The sequence below is a fragment of the Macaca fascicularis genome, chromosome 1 (genome assembly GCF_037993035.2).
Source record: "Macaca fascicularis isolate 582-1 chromosome 1, T2T-MFA8v1.1".
NCBI lineage: Eukaryota > Metazoa > Chordata > Mammalia > Primates > Cercopithecidae > Macaca > Macaca fascicularis.
In genome coordinates this window covers 172,583,242-172,603,602 of record NC_088375.1, presented here as the reverse complement: position 1 = coordinate 172,603,602, position 20,361 = coordinate 172,583,242, and the positions used below count along the sequence as shown (strand labels likewise).

The 20,361-nt window shown below is 41.8% G+C and overlaps 1 protein-coding gene across 12 annotated transcripts in view; it reads left to right on the top strand.

Annotated features, from left to right (window-relative positions):
- Nucleotides 1–20,361, top strand: part of PATJ (PATJ crumbs cell polarity complex component) — a 426,407-nt gene that overhangs the window by 371,790 nt on the left and 34,256 nt on the right. For all 12 annotated transcript variants that reach the window (XM_045369982.2, XM_045369962.2, XM_045369973.3 and 9 more), the window contains 7 exons: nucleotides 5,127–5,320; nucleotides 7,880–8,027; nucleotides 8,479–8,565; nucleotides 12,558–12,672; nucleotides 14,341–14,378; nucleotides 19,258–19,380; nucleotides 20,128–20,232. In XM_045369982.2, the coding sequence (XP_045225917.2) occupies nucleotides 5,127–5,320; nucleotides 7,880–8,027; nucleotides 8,479–8,565; nucleotides 12,558–12,672; nucleotides 14,341–14,378; nucleotides 19,258–19,380; nucleotides 20,128–20,232 (810 nt within the window). The remainder of the gene's footprint in view (nucleotides 1–5,126; nucleotides 5,321–7,879; nucleotides 8,028–8,478; nucleotides 8,566–12,557; nucleotides 12,673–14,340; nucleotides 14,379–19,257; nucleotides 19,381–20,127; nucleotides 20,233–20,361) is intronic.

Here is a 20,361-nt window from a genome sequence, read left to right as displayed (position 1 = left end):
ACTTTAATATAGCACATTACGAATGACATCATAGAATTTTATTTTTCCCTTTGGTGGTTCATTTCTGCCTCCCAAGATGAAACCAGAGATATAATTAAGGGCAGGAAACATAGGCGAGAAGGGGTTAAAGGAGAGGCCAGGCTGATTGCAAATTAAATTCAGCCCAAGTTACAGGATTTCTCTGCAGGCCTTTACTGTGTTTCATCATTGGATTAAGACATATTCCCAGTACATTCATTAAGGTACAAGTGTATGAGGTTAGAAAAATAAGCAAGACCTCTCTGGGAATTGGCTTGACTGCCTTAGCATACAACGTGGTTTTTTAGTGGTCAGGAGTTTGGGGTTTCTTTGTTTTACCCTCCCCAGATTTTTAAATCAGTTGGTATTGTCATAATTGGCTTTTTAAGATGAATAGATTAAATATTTAAAATGGCACATATGCCTTGATACACAATGCCTTGATACTTATATGATTTGTAAGTCCACAAATTATAATGGTCACTTGAAAGTAAATCTAACATGTTCATTATCTTGAATGTGGTGATGGGTTCACAGGTATAAATATCCATCTGGCAAAACCTATCAAATTGTACACTTTAAATTTGGGCAGTTTATTTTATATCAATTATACTTCCATAAGGATTTTTTAAAACTATTTATGTTTATATTAGATAGACCCTCTGTAGCTGCTCTCTTCTATAAAGTATACTCAAGTACAAGCAAACACCCCGTAAAGGTTAACATGAATAAAGCAAATTTGTTTTAAGTGGGAGAATTTTTCAAAAATCAAGTTCACAGTTTCTTGGCAACTGGGAGCATTATATTATCTATTCTGAATGGATGGCCTATACTTCTCATTAAAGATGGCCCATGCAGGCTCCTCTCTTTCCTCAAACAAGGTCTAGTTCATGAGAATCTAACACGTGTTTAGCTAAGAAATATAGCTCTCAATTTGGTCAGGGAACATGCTTCCTTTCTAAACAGCTTCTACTTCACATTGGACTGGTTCTGGTCGTGGCTGATGAGTACAAATGCGTGATGAGGCAGCAGCAGCCTGTGACCCACAGGAGGCCTTGAGAAGACAGGCCTGTTTTCGTGGGATATTTTGAGACCATGAAACAGGGTAACACTACATCAGCGCTTTTCCAAACAATGCCCTTTCCATTCGTGAGAGTCCTCCGCGTTCTGCAAATTGGCCTTTCATGGTTTTAATACTATCCTCATGGTAAGGTTAGGACATGCCAGGTTTTGCTTCCAAAGATAGAGTCGAATAATGTTTTGGCATGGCAAGATTTATGATTCTATTAATAGGATGAGCATCAGCTATGTCTCCTTTCTGGTTCTCCTTTTAGGCCAGTTCCTTCTCGTACCCTCCCTGCTCTGCAAGTGGGAGCAGAAGAGAGTAGAGAGTTAATGCCTGTTTTTCTCTATGCAATAAAATACGGAGGAACTGCTGCACTAGCTTTGTTTTCTTTCCTTCTCAAGAACTGGGTTCACCCACTTCCCCACATGGCCATTCTACCCAAGGGATATGGCATTCTCCATTTGACAACTGGGTCTTCCTGGAGCCTTTCTTCTCAAATAGGAAGCCCTGCTATTTCCACCCCTCCTCCTCTACAGCCAATGTTCTAAATAATGCATACTGTGCTTCTGTAAAGCACTTACATAATACATCTCCCCGCGATGTTCTAGCCACACCGTGATATTTCTGTCATGATTCTCTGCACATTTAGTGGTATCTCCTGATTTGCAGAGGAGCAAATGGAAACCAGGAACTTAGATCACTTCCATCCGAGCAGATACCATCTTGCTGGAATTTAATAGAAATTGCTTTGTAATATTAGAGCTTAATGACAATGCTTTTCATTAAAAGTATATTTGTTAGGGCCTTTCAAACGGTATTTAGAGGCTTAGAAAGTTCACCTTCAATCCAGGGAGGTAACTGGTTCTTTTTTTATTGAGTGACAGAAGTGGTCTTGTGTGCCATCTATTGGAATACAGGAAAATAATCAACTCAGACCACATTTCCTGGATATACACTTTTCCTCTTTGTGTTTCGTTCACAGACAGTGAAAATGTGTTCATTGGCCTAAAGTAACAGTGAATGATCATGCTGAGTGGAAAAACAGCCTTCACTGAAGTTACTTCAATTCCTTGTAAAATACCAACTTCTAACTTACATTGGACAAAACTGTGTGCCAAGCCCTGTGCCAAATGATTTACAGGGTTTATTTCAATTAATCTTCACAACACTAAGTAAATATTATTATCTCCAATTCATAGATGACACGGCAAAAGTTTGGTTTAAGTAATTTACACAGGGTTTCATATAGCCAGGAAATTGGAATCAGCACTCAAACCGAAGTGCATCCATATCCAAAACCCATGTTCTTTTTTTTTTTCTTAAGACAGAATTTTGCTCCGTTGCCCAGGCTGGAGTGTAACGTCACAATCTATGCTCACTGCAACCTCCGCCTCCCAGGTTCAAACAATTCTCCTGCCTCAGCTTCCCAAGTAGCTGGAATTACAGGTGCCTGCCACCACGCCTGGCTAATTTTTTGTATTTTTAGTAGAGATGGGGTTTCACTATGTTGGCCAGGCTGGTCTTGAACTCCTGACCTCATGATCCGCTTGCCTCGCTCTCCCAAAGTGCTGGGATTACAGACGTGAGCCACCGTGCCTGGCCCAAAACCCATGTTCTTTACCACTGTTATTCTGGATGTAGCTCATCTACGTGAACACACAAGCCACCAAGATACTCTAGAAAATAAACAGCAGCTTGGAAATTAGGCATTTAAACATTTTCTTGGCTCACAGAATCAACTTCAAATGACAATTCAAAAGTCACCTTCTCCAAGAAGGGTTCATTCTTCCTTTCTCCTTTCCCCGTAACCATTCTTTATGCCACTGGTCCTTAGTCTTTAGAATGTCAGAATTAAAAAACCCTTAGGGGCTGGGCACGGTGGCTCACACCTGTAATCCCAGCACTTTAGGAGGCCGAGCCTGGCAGATCACCTGAGGTCAGGAGTTCAAGACCAGCCTGGCCAATATGGTGAAACCCTGTCTCTACTAAAAATATAAAAATTAGCCAGGCGTGGTGGCGGACACCTGTAATCCCAGCTACTCGGGAGACTGAGGCAAGAGAATCGCTTGAACCTGGAAGGCGGAGGCTGCAGTGAGCCGGGATCGCGCCACTGTACTCCGGCCTAGGTGACAGAGTGACACTCCATCTCAAAAGAATAAAAGAAAAAGCCTTAAACCATTGCTTCATTGTACAGATAAAGGAACAAAGGTTCAGAGGCTGGCTTGACCTTCCAGTAGCACACAGGCCTGGACCAGAATAAGGAATGGAACTGACATCTTGGGGGAACACAAGCACTCTACCATCCGCCTGGTGGGCTGGACTAATCCTTCCCCTCGTTTAACTCTTCTCCTAGCTGAAACCTTGAGGGAATCACCACCCCTGACTTCTTTCTTTTGAGTCCAAGGTTACTCTGCTCCTCAATTTCTCCCTCATATCAAATTTACTAACCAATGTCAGTATTTGACTTTCTTTGTGACAGGGGATCTCCGGTAACCCATTCTAAGAGTTAATGATGAGGCAGCATGGAATAGGAACTGAGGGGTGGAAGGACTGTCTGGGTTTAAATCTTGGCTCCTCCCCCTGCTAGCTGTGTAACCTGGGTCAAGTCCTTAAACCTCTATGTGCCTCAGTTTCCTCCTCTATGAATGGTGTTAATAACAATTTCTATCTCAGAGAGTTAATATAAGGATTAAATGGTAAATATTCATAAAGGAGTAGCACACAAGCACTGCAGAAGTATTTAAGTTAAAGAATAAATAATTTGGCTATAATGTCTATTTAACAGAAAAGGAAACAGAGGCTCAGAGAGGCTACATGACTTGGCTTTACTCAGTGCTCTTTTCGGTACACTGCTTTCTTTTTTTGTTTTCTTTTTTTTTTTTTTTTTTTTTTTTTGAGACGGAGTCTTGCTCTGTCACCCAGGCTGGAGTGCAGTGGCACGATATCTCAGCTCACTGCAAGTTCTGCCTCCCAGGTTCACGCCATTCTCCTGCCTCAGCCTCCCAAGTAGCTGAGATTACAGGCGTCCACCACCACGCCCGGCTAATTTTTTTGTATTTTTAGTAGAGATGGGGTTTCACCGTGTTAGCCAGGATGGTCTCGATCTCCTGACCTCGTGATCCACCCGCCTCGGCCTCCCAAAGTGCTGGGATTACAGGCGTGAGCCACCGCGCCCAGCCGGTACACTGCTTTCTAATGCGTGGTCCTGTCTGTGCTCACTGAGAACTAGATTCCAATGAGAAGACTTCAAGGGGTCTTGGATGCTATTGGAAATACTGTTCCCTCATCTCCTTCTGGGCCTGTTATGAAGTCATTGTGATGTGAGCAAATAAGAGTGAAGATGTCAGCCAGGCATGGTGGCTCATGCCTGTAATCCCAGCACTTTGAAAGGCCGAGGCAGGAGGATCATCTGAGTCCAGGAGTTTGAGGCCAGCCTGGGTAATATGGCAAGACCTCATCTCTCCAGAATTTAAAAAATTATCTAGGCATGGTGGTGCACACATGCAGTCCCAGATACTCAGGAGGCTGAGGTTGAAGGACTGCTTGAGTCTGGGAAGTCAGGGCTGCAGTAAGGCAGTGTTCATGCCACTGCACTCCAACCTGGGCAACAGAGCAAGACCCTATCTAAAAAAATAAGTAAATAAATGAGAGTGAAGATGTCAAATCCAATCAGCAAACTGAATCTAACAATGCTGACTAAACACTAATATTTATTTCCCTTTGATCTCAATTAAATGAGCTAGTTAATTCCCTGCGTGCACACTCTCCTGTCTCTTTCACTGGTTTCACAGTAAAGTTTGTAGCTACGTAAAACTGCATTATCGTGTATCCACCCTCTGTGCACATGTTGGGTAGGATATTTTAAGGGCCACCTCCTTTATATTCAAAGCAGCTAGTACTGCTCGTGGTCACTACCTGTTTGCTTTGAGATTGGCTGGAAATTTCTAGAGATTCTTTACTGGTTAGATCAAGAAGATTCAGCAGACAGAGCAGGCAGAGGCCTCGCCATCAGCAGCCCAGCTCAGGATGCCCATTGTTCCAGGTTAATGGGGTTGACCTGAGGAACTCCAGCCACGAAGAAGCCATCACAGCCCTGAGGCAGACCCCCCAGAAGGTGCGGCTGGTGGTGTATAGAGATGAGGCACACTACCGGGATGAGGAGAACTTGGAGATGTTCCCTGTGGATCTGCAGAAGAAAGCTGGCCGGGGCCTGGGCCTGAGCATTGTTGGGAAACGGTAAAGACATGCTGTGCGAGTCGGGACCTGCCTTTTTCATCCAGAGCTCTGATGCCTGTGAATGCTGAAAGAGAAAGCCTAATGTACAGTAGTGATGGGATTTCTAAAACTGAGATATTTATGAACATTTGACAACATGGGTCATATTTCTGAGCAAGGTCTTACCAAAAAAATTGTCATATCAATATAGAATTCCAAGCCCAATCAACCCAGACTGTCATATTTCTGTACAGAGTAAGAACAGCTAGCAAGGTTCTTTCACTCGGAATTACTAAGATCTGAGTTTTGCAGAGGTTAATTAAAGCAGCCATACCCAAGAAATACCTGGTATCAAGAATGAGATTTATCCAATGTTGGGTCAAGAACATTGCTTCGGCATGGAAATTAACATGGAACATTGCTTTGTGTCATACTGTTAATTTCATACTATGTTGAAACTAGTTGAGTAGACATAGTTAAGAGATAAACATAATTCTTCATGATAGTAGTTTTCTATTAAGAAAAATGTCCTGCCGGGCACAGTGGCATGTACCTGTTGTCCCAGCTATGTGGGAAGATCGCTTGAGGCCAGGAGTTTGAGGCCATAGTGTGCTATGATCATGGCTGTGAATAGCCACTGCACTTTGAGCCTCTCAGGAAACATAACAAGACCCCATCTGTAAATTTAAAAAAAAAAAAAAAGAAAAGAAAAGGAAAAAAGAAAGAAAGATGTCCCCAAAGTAATAGTTTGCACCAAAAATGTAGGTAGGTAAATCCTAGTGGCCAGGCTACTCTTTTGAAATATATGTTGTTGCCGGATGCGGTGGCTCATGCCTCTAGTCCCAGCACTTTGGGAGGCCGAGGCGGTTGGATCACCTGAGGTCAGGAGTTCAAGACCAGCCTGACCAGAATGGTGAAACCTCATCTCTACTAAAAAATACAAAAAAATTAGCCAGGCATGGTGGCAGGTGCCTGTAATCCTAGCTACTCAGGAGGCTGAGGCAGGAGAATTGCTTGAACCCAGGAGGCAGAGTTTGCAGTGAGCCGAGATCATGCCATTGCATTCCAGCCTGGGCAACAAGAGCTAAACTCCATCTCAAAAGTAAACAAATAAATAATAAATAAAAAGAAATACATGTTGCCTAGGCCAGGCATAGTGGCTCACGTCTGTAATCCCAACACTTTGGGAGGCTGAGGTGGGAGGATCACTTGAGGTGAGGAGTTCAAGATCAGTCTGGCAACACAGCAAGACTTGTCTCTAAAAAATTTTTTTAAATAAAGAAAAATGAAGTCTATACTGCTTAACAGTAGTTTGTTCCAGGATGATATTACTAAGTTTCTCTTGCAGTGAATTGGAAAGGTAACTAATAGCTTGAAACAAAGCCTGGCTTCCATGGCTTACTGGCTTTTAGGTATCTAGTATGTGTTTATCCCAACAGGACTATAGGATTTCCAGGTAATATCCTAATATGGCCTTAAAGTGTATTGACCATGTTGTTAAGGAAGAAATTAAGTTGGTTTTATGCATGTTACGTTATATGCCCTCACAGACCTCTGGTGACTAGCCTAGTGCTTTTGTTCAACAGTCCAAGCTGTTATTAAAATAAAAATATTAGCTACAATTTTTGAGTACTGATTTTGGGCCAAGTATTGTGCTGTCATAATCTCTCTTTTTTTTTTTTTACTTCAGCACCATAAAACCATCACTCTGAAAATGTATTACCAAACCAAAAAAGCTGAGTCTCTTACATTTCTAAGCAAAAATCAGTGCACATCTGGATGCAGAGCAACTGACAGAGCCAGTGCTGAAGTTTGCTTTCTTGTTTTGACGCATATGTATACCTGGTGCAGTTTCATTTAGAGTAATGTTTTTTGCTTTTAGTGAATATCAGTATTTCAGGTTGAGTTTGTAAGGAGAATTTACATTCCTTAGCACAAAAACTTGCATTGTAAAGGATGTGTAGTTCTCAAAAGTCACAATTTTCTTTGACTAACAATTCCATCACTAGGACTTTATCTTAAAGATATACTTACAGATATTCATTGCTTGTTGTTTGCAATAGTTAAAGAATGGAAATAACCTGTATGTCCATCAGTAAGCTACTGGTAAGTGAAATTATGAAACATCATAGAATAGTATGTAGCCATTTAAAAAATGAGGAAGCTCCATGTGCTGATAAAGACGAATTGCCAAGGTATGAAAGAAACAAAAAGAAAATAAAACTAGGCCGGGCGCGGTGGCTCAAGCCTGTAATCCCAGCACTTTGGGAGGCCGAGACGGGCGGATCACGAGGTCAGGAGATCGAGACCATCCTGGCTAACACGGTGAAACCCCGTCTCTACTAAAAAATACAAAAAATTAGCCGGGCGAGGTGGTGGGCGCCTGTAGTTCCAGCTACTCGGGAGGCTGAGGCAGGAGAATGGCGTGAACCCGGGAGGCGGAGCTTGCAGTGAGCTGAGATCCGGCCACTGCACTCCAGCCTGGGCGACAGAGCGAGACTCCGTCTCAAAAAAAAAAAAAAATGAAAACTGGAAGATATTAGGTTGTGCCAATACTGCACTGCTGTATGGTATTAACAGAAATGGAAGCGGAGTGTTTATTTCTGACATCGTGAAAGGCGGAGCCGCAGACCTGGATGGGAGATTGATTCAGGGAGATCAGATCTTATCTGTGAATGGGGAGGACATGAGAAATGCCTCACAGGAGACAGTGGCCACCATCCTAAAGGTGAGTTGCTAGGCTGCTTTTTACTCAGCTGGCACAACTGAAGTCCAGTGGGAACTGTTCAGTCTAGCTTCATTATAAAATGGGTTGGACTTTATGCTAACTCTAGTTTTTACTGAAAATTTAATCTCTGATTATTTTAAATGAGCAGGAATAGCTTTAAAAGAAAGTTCTGTTATATTGACTAACAGAATGAAAGGGAACCTGCTTTGGGATTTCACAAGCAAGTTCTTCATACTTGTGAACATTCTGAGTATCCGTGACTGTTCTCTAAATGCGTTTGATGAGATGGGCCCTCCAGGAGCCACAGAATTCATCCTCCTCTCTCTAGGGCTATGCCTGTTGCTTTCATTACCCTTTTATAATTCATGGCTGCAGGGAGAGGCTCTGTTAAGATATTTCAGAATGTAAATGCTACTACTTTTCATTTCTGTTCTTTTCTTGCCTTTCCAAGTGTGCACAGGGGCTTGTGCAGCTAGAGATTGGAAGACTCCGAGCTGGTTCCTGGACCTCCGCAAGGCAAACACCACAGAACAGTCAGGTTGTCGATGGCTTCTCATCAGACTGACTCACTCTTCTGCCCCCATTGGGAGAAAACTCCCCATTTAATAAATGATTGTTTGGAAATAATATCTAATGTACAGCATATTCACAGCACCAAGTTTAGTGAATTTTCATGTGTTTGAAATAAAAATGAAAGGCGGGATGGAAATTCATTAATCCCTCGATTTTTCTCTCTATTGCTTGCAAATGTTTTCTTAGAACCACTTTTCTCTCTCACTATTAGTTTTTTATCGCCTGTGCACGCATGTACACAGCTGTGTTTATTTAAAAAAAAGGCAACATCTGGTGGCAATTTGACCCTCATTAGCACAACATTGTTCTATTCATTCAATTAAATATTGCTGTAAAGTTAACTTGTGACTAGCCACTCACACATGCTGAGGGCAATTAATGGCATATTCCTAGGAGAACCAAGTGTAGGGGTTTTTCCTGTGGGAGGGAGGCCTTAGTGGGTGATATTTTGTGGGTTAGCAAACATCTTATATTTATTTGCAAGGCTGATGTAAGTGCCATTTTTTTTTTTTTTAGCAAAGTATATTTAACTATATTTTTTTCATTGTAATGGCTGACAAAATCAAGATGGTAGACTGTATGGTTAGCCCCATGTGGTACATAATGAGACTATAGAAACTGATAGGCGACCCCTTAGTCTCCTCTCTGGGTTATGGATAGGCCGCCTTAGTTTTGAGGTTAAAAGCATGACTTTTGGTCCCCTGCCTGGTTGCCTTATTTCTGAAGCCTCTCCAAGGCCTTTGTTCAGAAGATGCTCTGATCTTACAGTTAGCCCACAGGTACTTCTGGAAAGCTGTTAGCCGCCTCCTGTTCCTCACTGGTGTTAAAAAATGAGTGAGGAAAATACCATTGTTCAGATAGGCTTACAGACTAGCTGGCTTATCTTAGGGAATCTTCAAAGCAGTCAAACCCAGTAAACACCATATTAAGTTTGAAACCCTTTTTTTTTTTTTTTTTTTTCCATTTCTGGCTTACCTAATGGGCAGCAAATATCTAAGACATGGTGCTGCTGTAGGATTCCATGAGTTAATAGTTAGTGATGATATTGACCAGACTTCTATCAACAAACAAAACAGTTGTCTAGCCAGGATTCTTCCTTAATGGAAGACTCATCTTTGTTGAATGATTTCATTAAAGCCTTATTGTATACAGAAAAATGAGAATGAAGCTATCCAGAGGAGCTTCCACTGAATCTCAGTCCAGATGGAGTTTGGCAAAAAGAAGGAAAAGGCATCTCAGACAGGGAAAATAGCATACACAAAGGCACAAAGAGGTAACGGGAGTTTGTGTGATTTAAGAAAAGTCTGGACTGATCAACAGGTAAGGTAGTGGATAGAACTGGATTTCTGTCCCTCTTGAGGAGTGTATGTGAGCATCTTCATAATTATTTATTTATTTATTTTTGAGACAGAGTCTCGCTCTGTTGCCCAGGTTGGAGCGCAGTGCAATCTTGGCTTACTGTAATCTCTGCCTCCTGGGTTCAAGTGAGTCTCCTGCCTCAGCCTCTCAAGTAGCTGGGACTACAGGTGCCCGCCACCACATCCGGCTAATTTTTGTACATTTAGTAGAGACAGGGTTTCAAAACATCATGGTCAGGCTGGTCTCAAACTCCTGATCTCAGGTGATCCACCCACCTTCAGCCTCCCAAAGTATCGGGATTACAGGCATGAGCCATTGCGCCCAGATGCATCTTCGTAATTTTTAAGTTCACACTTAAAGACAGAACTAGCAAATTTAGAAGCTGCATCATTAAATAAAAAAAAAAAAAAAAACCTATCGTCATCACTTACCTGGTATATGAATGTGAGCTGTCATATTTTAGAAACCTGGGACAAAGTATCAAATGCTTTGCCCTACTCTTCTTGCACAGAATTTTAATTTCAGAGGGTAGGAGTTTAATTCAATTTTTGAAAACAGTAAACATATCATCACCTTGGTTAAAATTATGGGTGAGATAGAAGAGTTTGCCCTATTTGGCTAATTAGAAGAAGGCTGGTAGCCGACTGTGAAAAGGAAATGTCTTCCCATCATGATGAGTTGAAGACTGACCCTGGTGGGCAAAAACAAGATTCCATTGCCAAACATTTTTACATCCAGACCTGTTTAAAAAATCAGGATCTTGTAGGAACACAGATTTCCTTCTGAATAGTTACAAAATAGGGAGATAAATGCCTTCTTTTGAGCGCTAAGGAGAATAAGCTGTTGACTTAATTTATAGAAAGTGAGTTCATTAAGAGAGAAATAACTTCTAGCTTTGGGGCCACCAAGCGTCTTTTTTTAAAGTGACTTTCCCCACAAACCAGGAAGAAATTTCCTTACCCTGCAGAGGAAGGAATTCTTGTGAGATCTTTTCCTCAGTCAACTAAGGCAACACAGCCAGGCAAAGTGTACTTTTATAAACGTCTTGGGGCCGGGCGTGGTGGCTCATACCTGTAATCCCAGCACTTTGGGAGGTCGAGGTGGGCAGATCACTTGAGGGCCAGAGTTTAAGACCAGCCTGGCCAAAGAGCCTGGTGAAACCCTGTCTGTACTAAAGATTAGCTGGGCATGGTGGTGGGCTCCTGTAATCCCAGCTACTCGGGAGGCTGAGGCAGGAGAATCACTTAAATCTGGGAGGCGGAGGTTGCAGTGAGCTGAAACTGCACCACTGCACTCCAGCCTGGGTGACAGAGGAAGACTCCTCAAAAATTATAATACAATACAATAAAGGTCTTGGCAAACACATCTTTCTGAAATTTTTTAAAGGCAAAAGTTATAATATGCTGCACTTCCTGTTCTGAGTAGTTATCTATTATAGTACCATTTATTTAAATCATATCCTTTAAGGAAAAATATAAAAACACTCTTTTAAATGTATATAGCCACTGTGAAGTATATTGAGATCTGCAACTTACTTTGAAATGAATTTAAGAAAAGAAATAGATGAGTGATGAATAGATAAATAACTATGTGATAAAGGAAACATAGCAAAATACTAATTGTGAAATCTAGGTGCCATTTATATGGACGTCTATTGTATAATTCAGCTTTTCTATATATTTGAGGGTTTTCATATTTTAGGAATTAAAATATTAAACACAATTTTCATCAGAGAGTTAAGAAAATGTACCAAATTATAATTTATGAACTGATAACGGTGATCTTAGGCTTAGCTTAAAGTTTTGATGCAGAACAATTCATTAGAAAAAATTATTCATTATTTGCAATACTGTTGTCTACATAAAGAAGGCTCTTCACTATGTATACAATTTTTGTTGAATAGCCACTAGCCTTAAAAGACTACACAGTATTAACCTCACATATTCATTTAAATGAATAAAGGGACAAGTAATGGAGGTCTAGCAGATTGGACTAAATTATTACAGATTCTAGGAAAATATTTGAGAAAAAATGTTATATATCCCTAAAACAAGCCTTTTTAAAAACCCTTGAGATTTGGTGCTTTTTTCCCCACAATTGAGGGTTCTATTTTGGCAGGTTTCTGCTAATCAAGGTCTTATTATACTTGTTTTAGCAAAATACATAATACATTTTGGGTAATAAGGGAATACCCAAATACATTTTGGGTAATAAGGTTGACTGTAACCCCAAATGAAACATAGTGCCCATTAGCTGACTATATATACATAAACACTATGTGGCAACCTAGGAAAATGGTTTTGATTTTATGTGGAGCAAGAACAGCTGAAATGATTGTATGTTCTTCATCTTGGTGATTGAAACCATATACAAAAGCACATATAATGGAGAAAGCAATGGGGGAAATGTCTAAATGGGATTGGGTTGAGGTAGTAAGAGAATAAGTGTGGGTGATTTTTGTTTTCTTTCTCGGCCTCTTCATGATTTTCTGTTAGATGGTTATGGTGACATCAGTAATTGGCACACTAATGGATAAGTATGCATTTTGGGGGCCAAGTCAGTGTCTGCACACAGGTGACCCCTGGGTCTTTCTTTCAGGGCAGTCAACAGAGCGCACACAGCAGCTGTCATCCCTCCTTCACTCCTGTCATCACTGGCCTGCAAAACCTGGTTGGCACAAAAAGAGTTTCAGATCCTTCCCAGAAAAATTCAGGTATTACACAGACACACCCACAGCAAAACTATCCTGTTACCCAAATTTAAAAATATATATATATGTGTGTTTTTTTAAAAAGTCCTCTTTAATTTAAATGTTTTTTAATTTTTTGAGCTTGGCTGCATAAGCTGAGCTTTCTGAAAGGCCTGTTCTGAAGGTAAGAAAGCCATAGAGATTCCTTCAGTGGTGGCCAGGCATGGTGGCTCATGCCTGTAATCCCAGCACTTTGGGAGGGCCATGGCAGGCAGATTACCTGAGGTCAGGAGTTCGAGACCAACCTGGCCAACATGGCGAAACCCCGTCTCTATTAATACAAAAAAATTAGCTGGTTGTGGTGGCACACGCCTGTAGTCCCAGCTACTTGGGAGGCTGAGGCAGGAGAATTGCTTGAACCTGGAGGGGGTGGTAGAGGTTGCAGTGAGCCGAGATGGTGCCACTGCACTCCAGCTTGGGTGACAGAGCAACACTCCGTCTCAAGAAAAAAAAAAAAAGAAATTCCTTCAGTGGCACAACACAGAGCACCTGAAAAACAGAAAAGCAGAAAGCTGGAGTGCATCATAAAGTAAAATTATTTACAAAGAGAAAATTAATAAATTACAGGTCACTGAAGAAAGGTGAGAAGTGTGTATACCTTCTATGGGAAAATTGGGCCAGTTAAAAAGAAAAAAAAGTGTGTATATCCTTGGGGACAGGATGGGACAAGGGGTCCTTTTAAGTCTTTTGTTGAATGGAGGGTTATCTTTGATTAAGGTAGAAAAAAATGTACAATGAAACACAGATGACTCTGCTGGGCGCGGTGGCTCATGCCTGTAGTCCTAGCACTTTGGGAGACCAAGGCGGGCGGATCACCTGAGGTCAGGAGTTCGAGACCAGCCTGGCCAACATGGAGAAACCTCGCCTCTACTAAAAATACAAAAATCAGCCGGGCGTGGTGGCACATGCCTGTAATCGCAGCTACTCGGGAGGCCGAGGCAGGAGAATCGCTTGAACCCAAGAGGCAGAGATGGCAATGAGCTGAGATCGAACCACTGCACTCCAGCCTGGGTGACAGAGTGAGACTCCATCTAAAAAAAACAAAACAAAACACAAATGACTCAATCCTCCAAGCATTTACTCACCATGTTCCAGGCAGCTGCTGCTATATAGCGCATCAACTTTTGTCAGACCAAATGATTATGGCCACATCAATCTCAGACAGAGAGCACTTCTTAAAAATAGAGGACACAGCAGGCTGGGTACGGTGGGTCACTTGAGGTTGAGAGTTTGAGACCAGCCTGACCAACTTGGTGAAACCGAGTCTCTACTAAAAATACAAAAATTAGCTGGGCATGGTGGCGGGCGCCTGTAATCCCAGCTGTTTGGAGGCAGAGGCAGGAGAATTGCTTGTATCTGGGAGGCAGAGGTTGCAGTGAGCTGAGATGGTGCCACTGCACTCCAGCCTGGGTGACAAAGCGAGACTTGTCTCAAAAGAAAAAAAAAAGAGGACATGGCCCCTGGTGACTTGGCTACCAGCTTGGATGCTGAGGAGGGGTGTACAATACCTGCTTGCTTTAGTGTCTTATCTTGAAAGACCGAGAAAATGAAACCATTTTTCATGGGACAATATTATATCCTAAATATATTATTTTTTAATGTTAAAAAGTTAATTGTGTTGCTTCTTTATAGGCATAGATATGGAACCAAGGACTGTTGAGATAAACAGGGTAAGTCAGTCATTTTGCTATATATGTTTTTCTGGTTTGTGTTGGATTTGCATTAAATGTACATTTTCCCCAATACAATTTATTGGATTGTAAGTGTGCTCTTTCAAGTTACTGAGATAAAAATATGGTCTAAATAACATCAATAAATAGACTTAGAAAAGTACAGTAGAGCACAGAGATGACCTCTATGAATTTTTTGGCAAATCTCATCCACTATATTCTGTGCCTGTAAATTTTATTTTTTTTTCAATCTTAGTCTTTTAACCTGTACATGTAAAGTTTTATAAAACAAAAATGGTATCATGTGGCACATACTAAGTGAGTATTTTTTGACAGCATGTGGCATGATTTTTATTGATTTCATAGTACTCCAGCATATGAATGTGCTATAAGTTTCTTTTCGTTTTTTTTTTTTTTTTTTTTTTTGAGACAGAGTCTTGCTCTGTCACCCAGGCTGGCGTGCAGTGGCGTGATCTCAGCTCACTGCAAGCTTCGCTTCCCGGGTTCACACCATTCTCCTGCCTCAGTCTCCCGAGTAGCTGGGACTACAGGCGCCCGCTACTACACCCAGCTAATTTTTTATGTTTTTAGTAGAGACAGGGTTTCACCGTGTTAGCCAGGATGATTTTGATCTCCTAACCTCATGATCTGCCCGCCTCAGCCTCCCAGAGTGCTGGGATTACAGGAGTGAGCCACTGCACCCAGCCAACCATGCTATAAGTCTCTTAACCAGTTTCCTATTATTGAACAATTAGCATATTTCTCGATTTTTGCTATCTTTTATAGTAAAACATCTTTATATTTTTGCCCATATCATGAGTAATTTCCTCAGGATTAATTCCTAGAAATGAAGTTTCGGGGTCAAAAGCCAAGTTTGTTATTAGAGACTTTTATACATGTTGCTAAATTCCGCTTTTGAGAAGATTGTATAAGATGTATTTCAGTTCATAAATTTGTTGAACCCTGATTTTCAGACTCCTCTGTGATGATATCTAATGAAAGTAGACTCTTTTTTTCTTTTTCTTTTTCTTTTTGAGATGGAGTCACTGTGTCGCCCAGGCTGGAATGCAGTGGCGTGATCTCAGCTCCGTGCAACCTCCACCTCCGGGGTTCAAGCAATTTTCGTGCCTCAGTCTCCCAAGTAGCTGAGACTACAGGCATGCACCACCACGCCTGGTTAATTTTTGTATTTTCTGTAGAGGCACAGTTTCTCCATGTTGGCCTGGCTAGTCTCAAACTCCTGCCGTCAAGTGATCCAACCTCCTCAGCCTTCTGAAGTGCTGGGATTATAGGCATGAGCCACCAGCCCCGGCCAAAAGTAGACTTTTATTTTGCTCACTTTGACCTAAATGAGGGGTTCAAGAACAAATAATGACCTTGTTGTAATCATGGTAATCCACTGCAGTAAAGTGATATCCAGCAGAGCTTACTTCTCTAGATTTAATGATACCTCTGTTTGAGAGCATTCTACCATTTATTAGCTGCATTAGTTTGCTAGATCTGCAGTTACAAAACACCCCAGACTGGGTGGCTTAAACAACGGGAATTTATTTTCTCACAGTTCTGAAGGCTAGATCCAAGATGAAGGTGTCTGCACGTTTGGATTTTCCTGAGGCCCCCCTCCTTGGAATGCAGATGTCCGCTTTCTTGCTGTAGCCTCACGTGGCCTTTTTTGTGTGTCACTCATCATCCCTGGTGTCTCTCCTATGTCCTAATCTTTTCTTATAAGGACACCAGTCACATTGGACTGGGGCTCACCCTGGCCTCATTTTAAAGGCCCTATCTCCAAATACAGTCACATTTTGAGGCCCTGGTACTTAGGGCTTCAGCATGTGATTCTTAGGGGGACACAATTCAGCCTGTACATTAGCTGTACAGCTGGGTGTGGTGGCTCATACCTGTAATCCCAGCATTGTGGGAGGCCGAGGTGGGAGGATCACTGAACCTAGTAGTTTGAGACCAGCCTGGGCAATATGGGGAAACTCTGTCTCTACAAATAATTTTTTTTTTAATTAGCCAGGCATGGTGGTACATGCCTGTGGTCTATTTGGGAGGCTGAAGTGGGAGGATCGCTTGAGCTCAGGAGGTTGAGGCTACAGTGAGCCGTGATCATGCCACGGCACTCCAGCCTGGGCGACAGAGTAAAACCCTGTCTCAAAAAAAAAAAAAAAAAAAAAGCCATTAGCTCTATAATAGTTAGCAAGTCAACCTCAACCTCAATTTTCGCGTCTGTAGAATGGGAGTGATAACACTAACTTACCTCAAAGGTAAATATTGTTGTGTGGATTAAGTGAGGTAATGAATGTAATATCTTTAGCATAGTACCTAGTGCATCAGGAATGCCTAGGAAGTGGCTCTGTTGTTATTAGCTACAGCTTTGACTAAATCTGCCTTATTTGTTCCCAGTATTTTTCCACCAGAGTAGCAACTCAAATGTTCCTATCATGGGGAAGTTAAATGTACCAACAGTATAGATAATTATGGATAAATTAAGGAAACATCATGATGGATTTAAACAAAGCCAAAAAATTATTGCATACATTTCTCCCCTAAGATTTCAAAAATAATATTATTTTATATTTCCTTAGTCATTTCAGCCACTTGTTTTTACAGGCTTTTGTAATAAAACCTGCTCCTACCTACCCTGTTCTACCACACGTGATCCAAGCAGAAATTTCTTTCTTTTTTTTTCTGAGAGAGTCTCGCTCTGTTGCCCAGGCTGGAGTGCAGTGGTGCAATGTCGGCTCACTGAAACCTCCACCTCCCAGGTTCAAGTCATTGTCCTCCCTCCACCTCCCAAGTAATTGGGATTACAGGTGCATGCCACCATGCCCAGCTAATTTTTTGTATTTTCATTAGAGACAGGGTTTCACCATGCTGGCCTGGCTGGTCTCAAACTCCTCACCTCAAGTGATCCACCCACCTCGGCCTCCCAAAGTGCTGGGATTACAGGAGTGAGCCACCGCACTCAGCCTCTAAGCTTCTGCTATGCTGGTTTGGGTCTGTCCCACACATACGTAGCCTGAGAGTTCTGTGGGTTCACAAACAGAACTGAGGATTCGTTTTCTTCTGCTTCCTCTACTCTGCTTTTCTTCTCTTTCCCTCTTTTTCCTGATTATTCTGCCTAGAAGGATGGAATTTCTATCTGAATGTTAGCATTCAGCCTACCTTTCCAGCTCCTTGAGTGGGAATCGCCCTCAGGGTAAAGCTGCCAGGAAAAAAAATAAAACTGGGAATTTCCCCTCGCTGCTGTCATTTCTCCAAGTTTTGACTCTCCACCACACTTTATTTGGTTTCTTTTTGTTTCAGAGGCCCCAGGTAGTTGTTTTTTACATTTTGACTAGACATCTTGATTGTAACCAGCAGGAGCGATATGCTGTCACGTGTCTGTGCTACCATGCCAGAACTGGGACTTGTCATTTGTTCTTTTAGTGATTTTAAAAATATTAACCCTATGATACTAATGTGGGAAAAGACTGGACTAGAGCCAAGTCTCTTCACCAGAGTCCATCTTGGGGAACATTTTCAGCCACATTTTATGTCTCTCTTCAAACTGTTGTCACTACAGTGGGTGTCCTCTCAGATCCTTTGTTTTAACGCAGTCTTTTAAAGCCAAATGTGTTTGTTCACACCCAGAAGAGCATAGTATGTGTGGCAGTTTAATCATAAACACCATATGAGAATATACTTGCCAAGTCTGCATCAGAATTGGCCACTAAACTAAGCAGCTGCATAGGGCGTTGTGTGTGTGTGTGTGTGTGTGTGTGTGTGTGTGTGTGTGTGTGTTTAATTTACTCCTGCTATTGCCTTTTATTGAGCCTTTTCTGTAGGCCATGAGTGTGCCATACCATCTCATTTAATGCTCAGACCAACACTGTCAGGTATGTAGTATTCTTCTCATTTTATATATAGAGATGGAGGCTTTAAGAGGTAGTCAGCCTAAATAACAGAGAGGCTCTCTAAAAGAAAATGGTGTTTATTGAGGAATGGGAATATGCGGGCCATGGTAGACTACGTGCATATTCAGGCAGGTAAGGAAAATAAAAGTTTTTAGAGGACAAAATGAGGAATATATAATTATTTTGAGATAATTATCCTTGGCTACAAAGATTAATAACACGGGTGACACACAGCCCAAGGCTGGACAGGCATTTGCCAGACAAATGCACTTGTAGAAACTTTTTTTTAATGTAAGGTTGTGACATCCTTCCTGCAGGGTTGTGGTTTTTGCAGTCTTTTGTGATAATTTTTGTTATCAGGCATACAAGCCTGAGAACCCTTTCTTCATAGCCTTTCCTGGCTCTATTGGTAAGGATTTTTTTTTTTAACACAAGTGACTCCAATTTGATTCTGACAATTTTCACAAGGTTAAGTAACTTCCCCCAAGACCCCACAACTAATTAAGAGCTAGAGCTGGGGCTGGGCACGGTGGCTCACACCTGTAATCCCAGCACTCTGAGAGACCAAGACGGGTGGATCACCTGAGGTCAGGAGTTCAAGACCAGCCGGGCCAACATGGTGAAGCCCTGTCTCTACTAAAAATACAAAAAATTAGCCAAGCGTGATGGCGTGCACCTGTAATCCTAGCTACTCAGGAGACTGAGGCAGGAAAATTGCTTGAACCTGGGAGGCAGAAGTTGCAGTGACCTGAGATCGTGCCATTGCACTCCAGTCTGGACAACAAGAGCGAAACTTTGTTCAAAAAAAAAAAAAAAAAAAAAAAGAGCTAGAGCTGTCTACTCCGAAGTCTCCACATTTAACTCCTGTGTTATCTTGGCCTCCTACCTCATGGAGGGATTTTGTTCAACAGCTATCTGGGGATAGTCAGTTTGTGGCTCTTTATTAAAAATATAAGCATTATGTTTTCTTTCTTTTTTAGGAGCTCAGTGATGCCCTTGGAATCAGTATTGCTGGAGGAAGAGGAAGTCCCTTAGGAGATATCCCTATATTTATTGCCATGATTCAGGCCAGTGGAGTGGCTGCACGGACACAGAAGCTTAAAGTAAACAAAAGATAACTGGTTGAAGAGCTAACAGCATGTGGTGGGGTGGGAGAGGAAGTTGCAGCCCTGGGCACCTTGTTTAAAACTGGAATTCCAATAGCCATCAGAGACCCAGGCTGAGGGCAAGATGCATTAAAGAAGCTTTATACCTTTAGAAATTCATTAGGTCCCCAGGCACGTAAAAATATTATTATTTGTATCAAAGCTTCTCAATAAAAGAAGAAATTGCAGCCCCTTTGCAAACCCTCCTTTACCCTTTTAAGCACCTCATTTCACCCAAACTCAGCTCTCAACTGAGAAACATTTGACCTTAGAGTCTTCCCTCAATCAAAAGAATCACCATTTTTATGATTTCTCCCCCTTGTTGCCCCTTAATCTTAATTTCAGTAGAAAAATAAAGCAGAAAATATTTGGCTTCCTCATTAGAACTTTATTGAACAGTTAATGTGTACACCTCGCTATTACTGGCAATGGATGTATGAAACACCACCATTACCAGCATACAAAAGTGGCCTACTGTGCTTTTTAATAATCAAATCTGACCCCCTTCTTGTTGCTCTGATTTGTCTGTATTTGGGGAAAGCCAAAAAAATTCCTCATGCTTCTTGAACATGTATACACAGTAGTAACGCAGAATCCTCACAATAGCCACCAATGGGAAATAGGACTTGCAAAGAATTTTAAGCATTCTTCTCAAATTTAATTTTTCTTAATGATAGTGATTTTCTGTCACTTTTGTGCTTCCAGGTTGGGGATCGGATTGTCAGCATTAACGGGCAACCTTTGGATGGGCTGTCTCACGCGGATGTGGTTAATCTGCTGAAGAACGCCTTCGGGCGCATTATCCTGCAGGTATTGCGATCAATGGAGCACGCAGCTGTGCGAGGCAGATAAGTGGCACGCAAAAAAGATTGAGCGTCACTGGCAGTAGGCATCGCCACCCAGCAGGGTGCTTGCTGATGTGAATTATGAAGGTTGAAA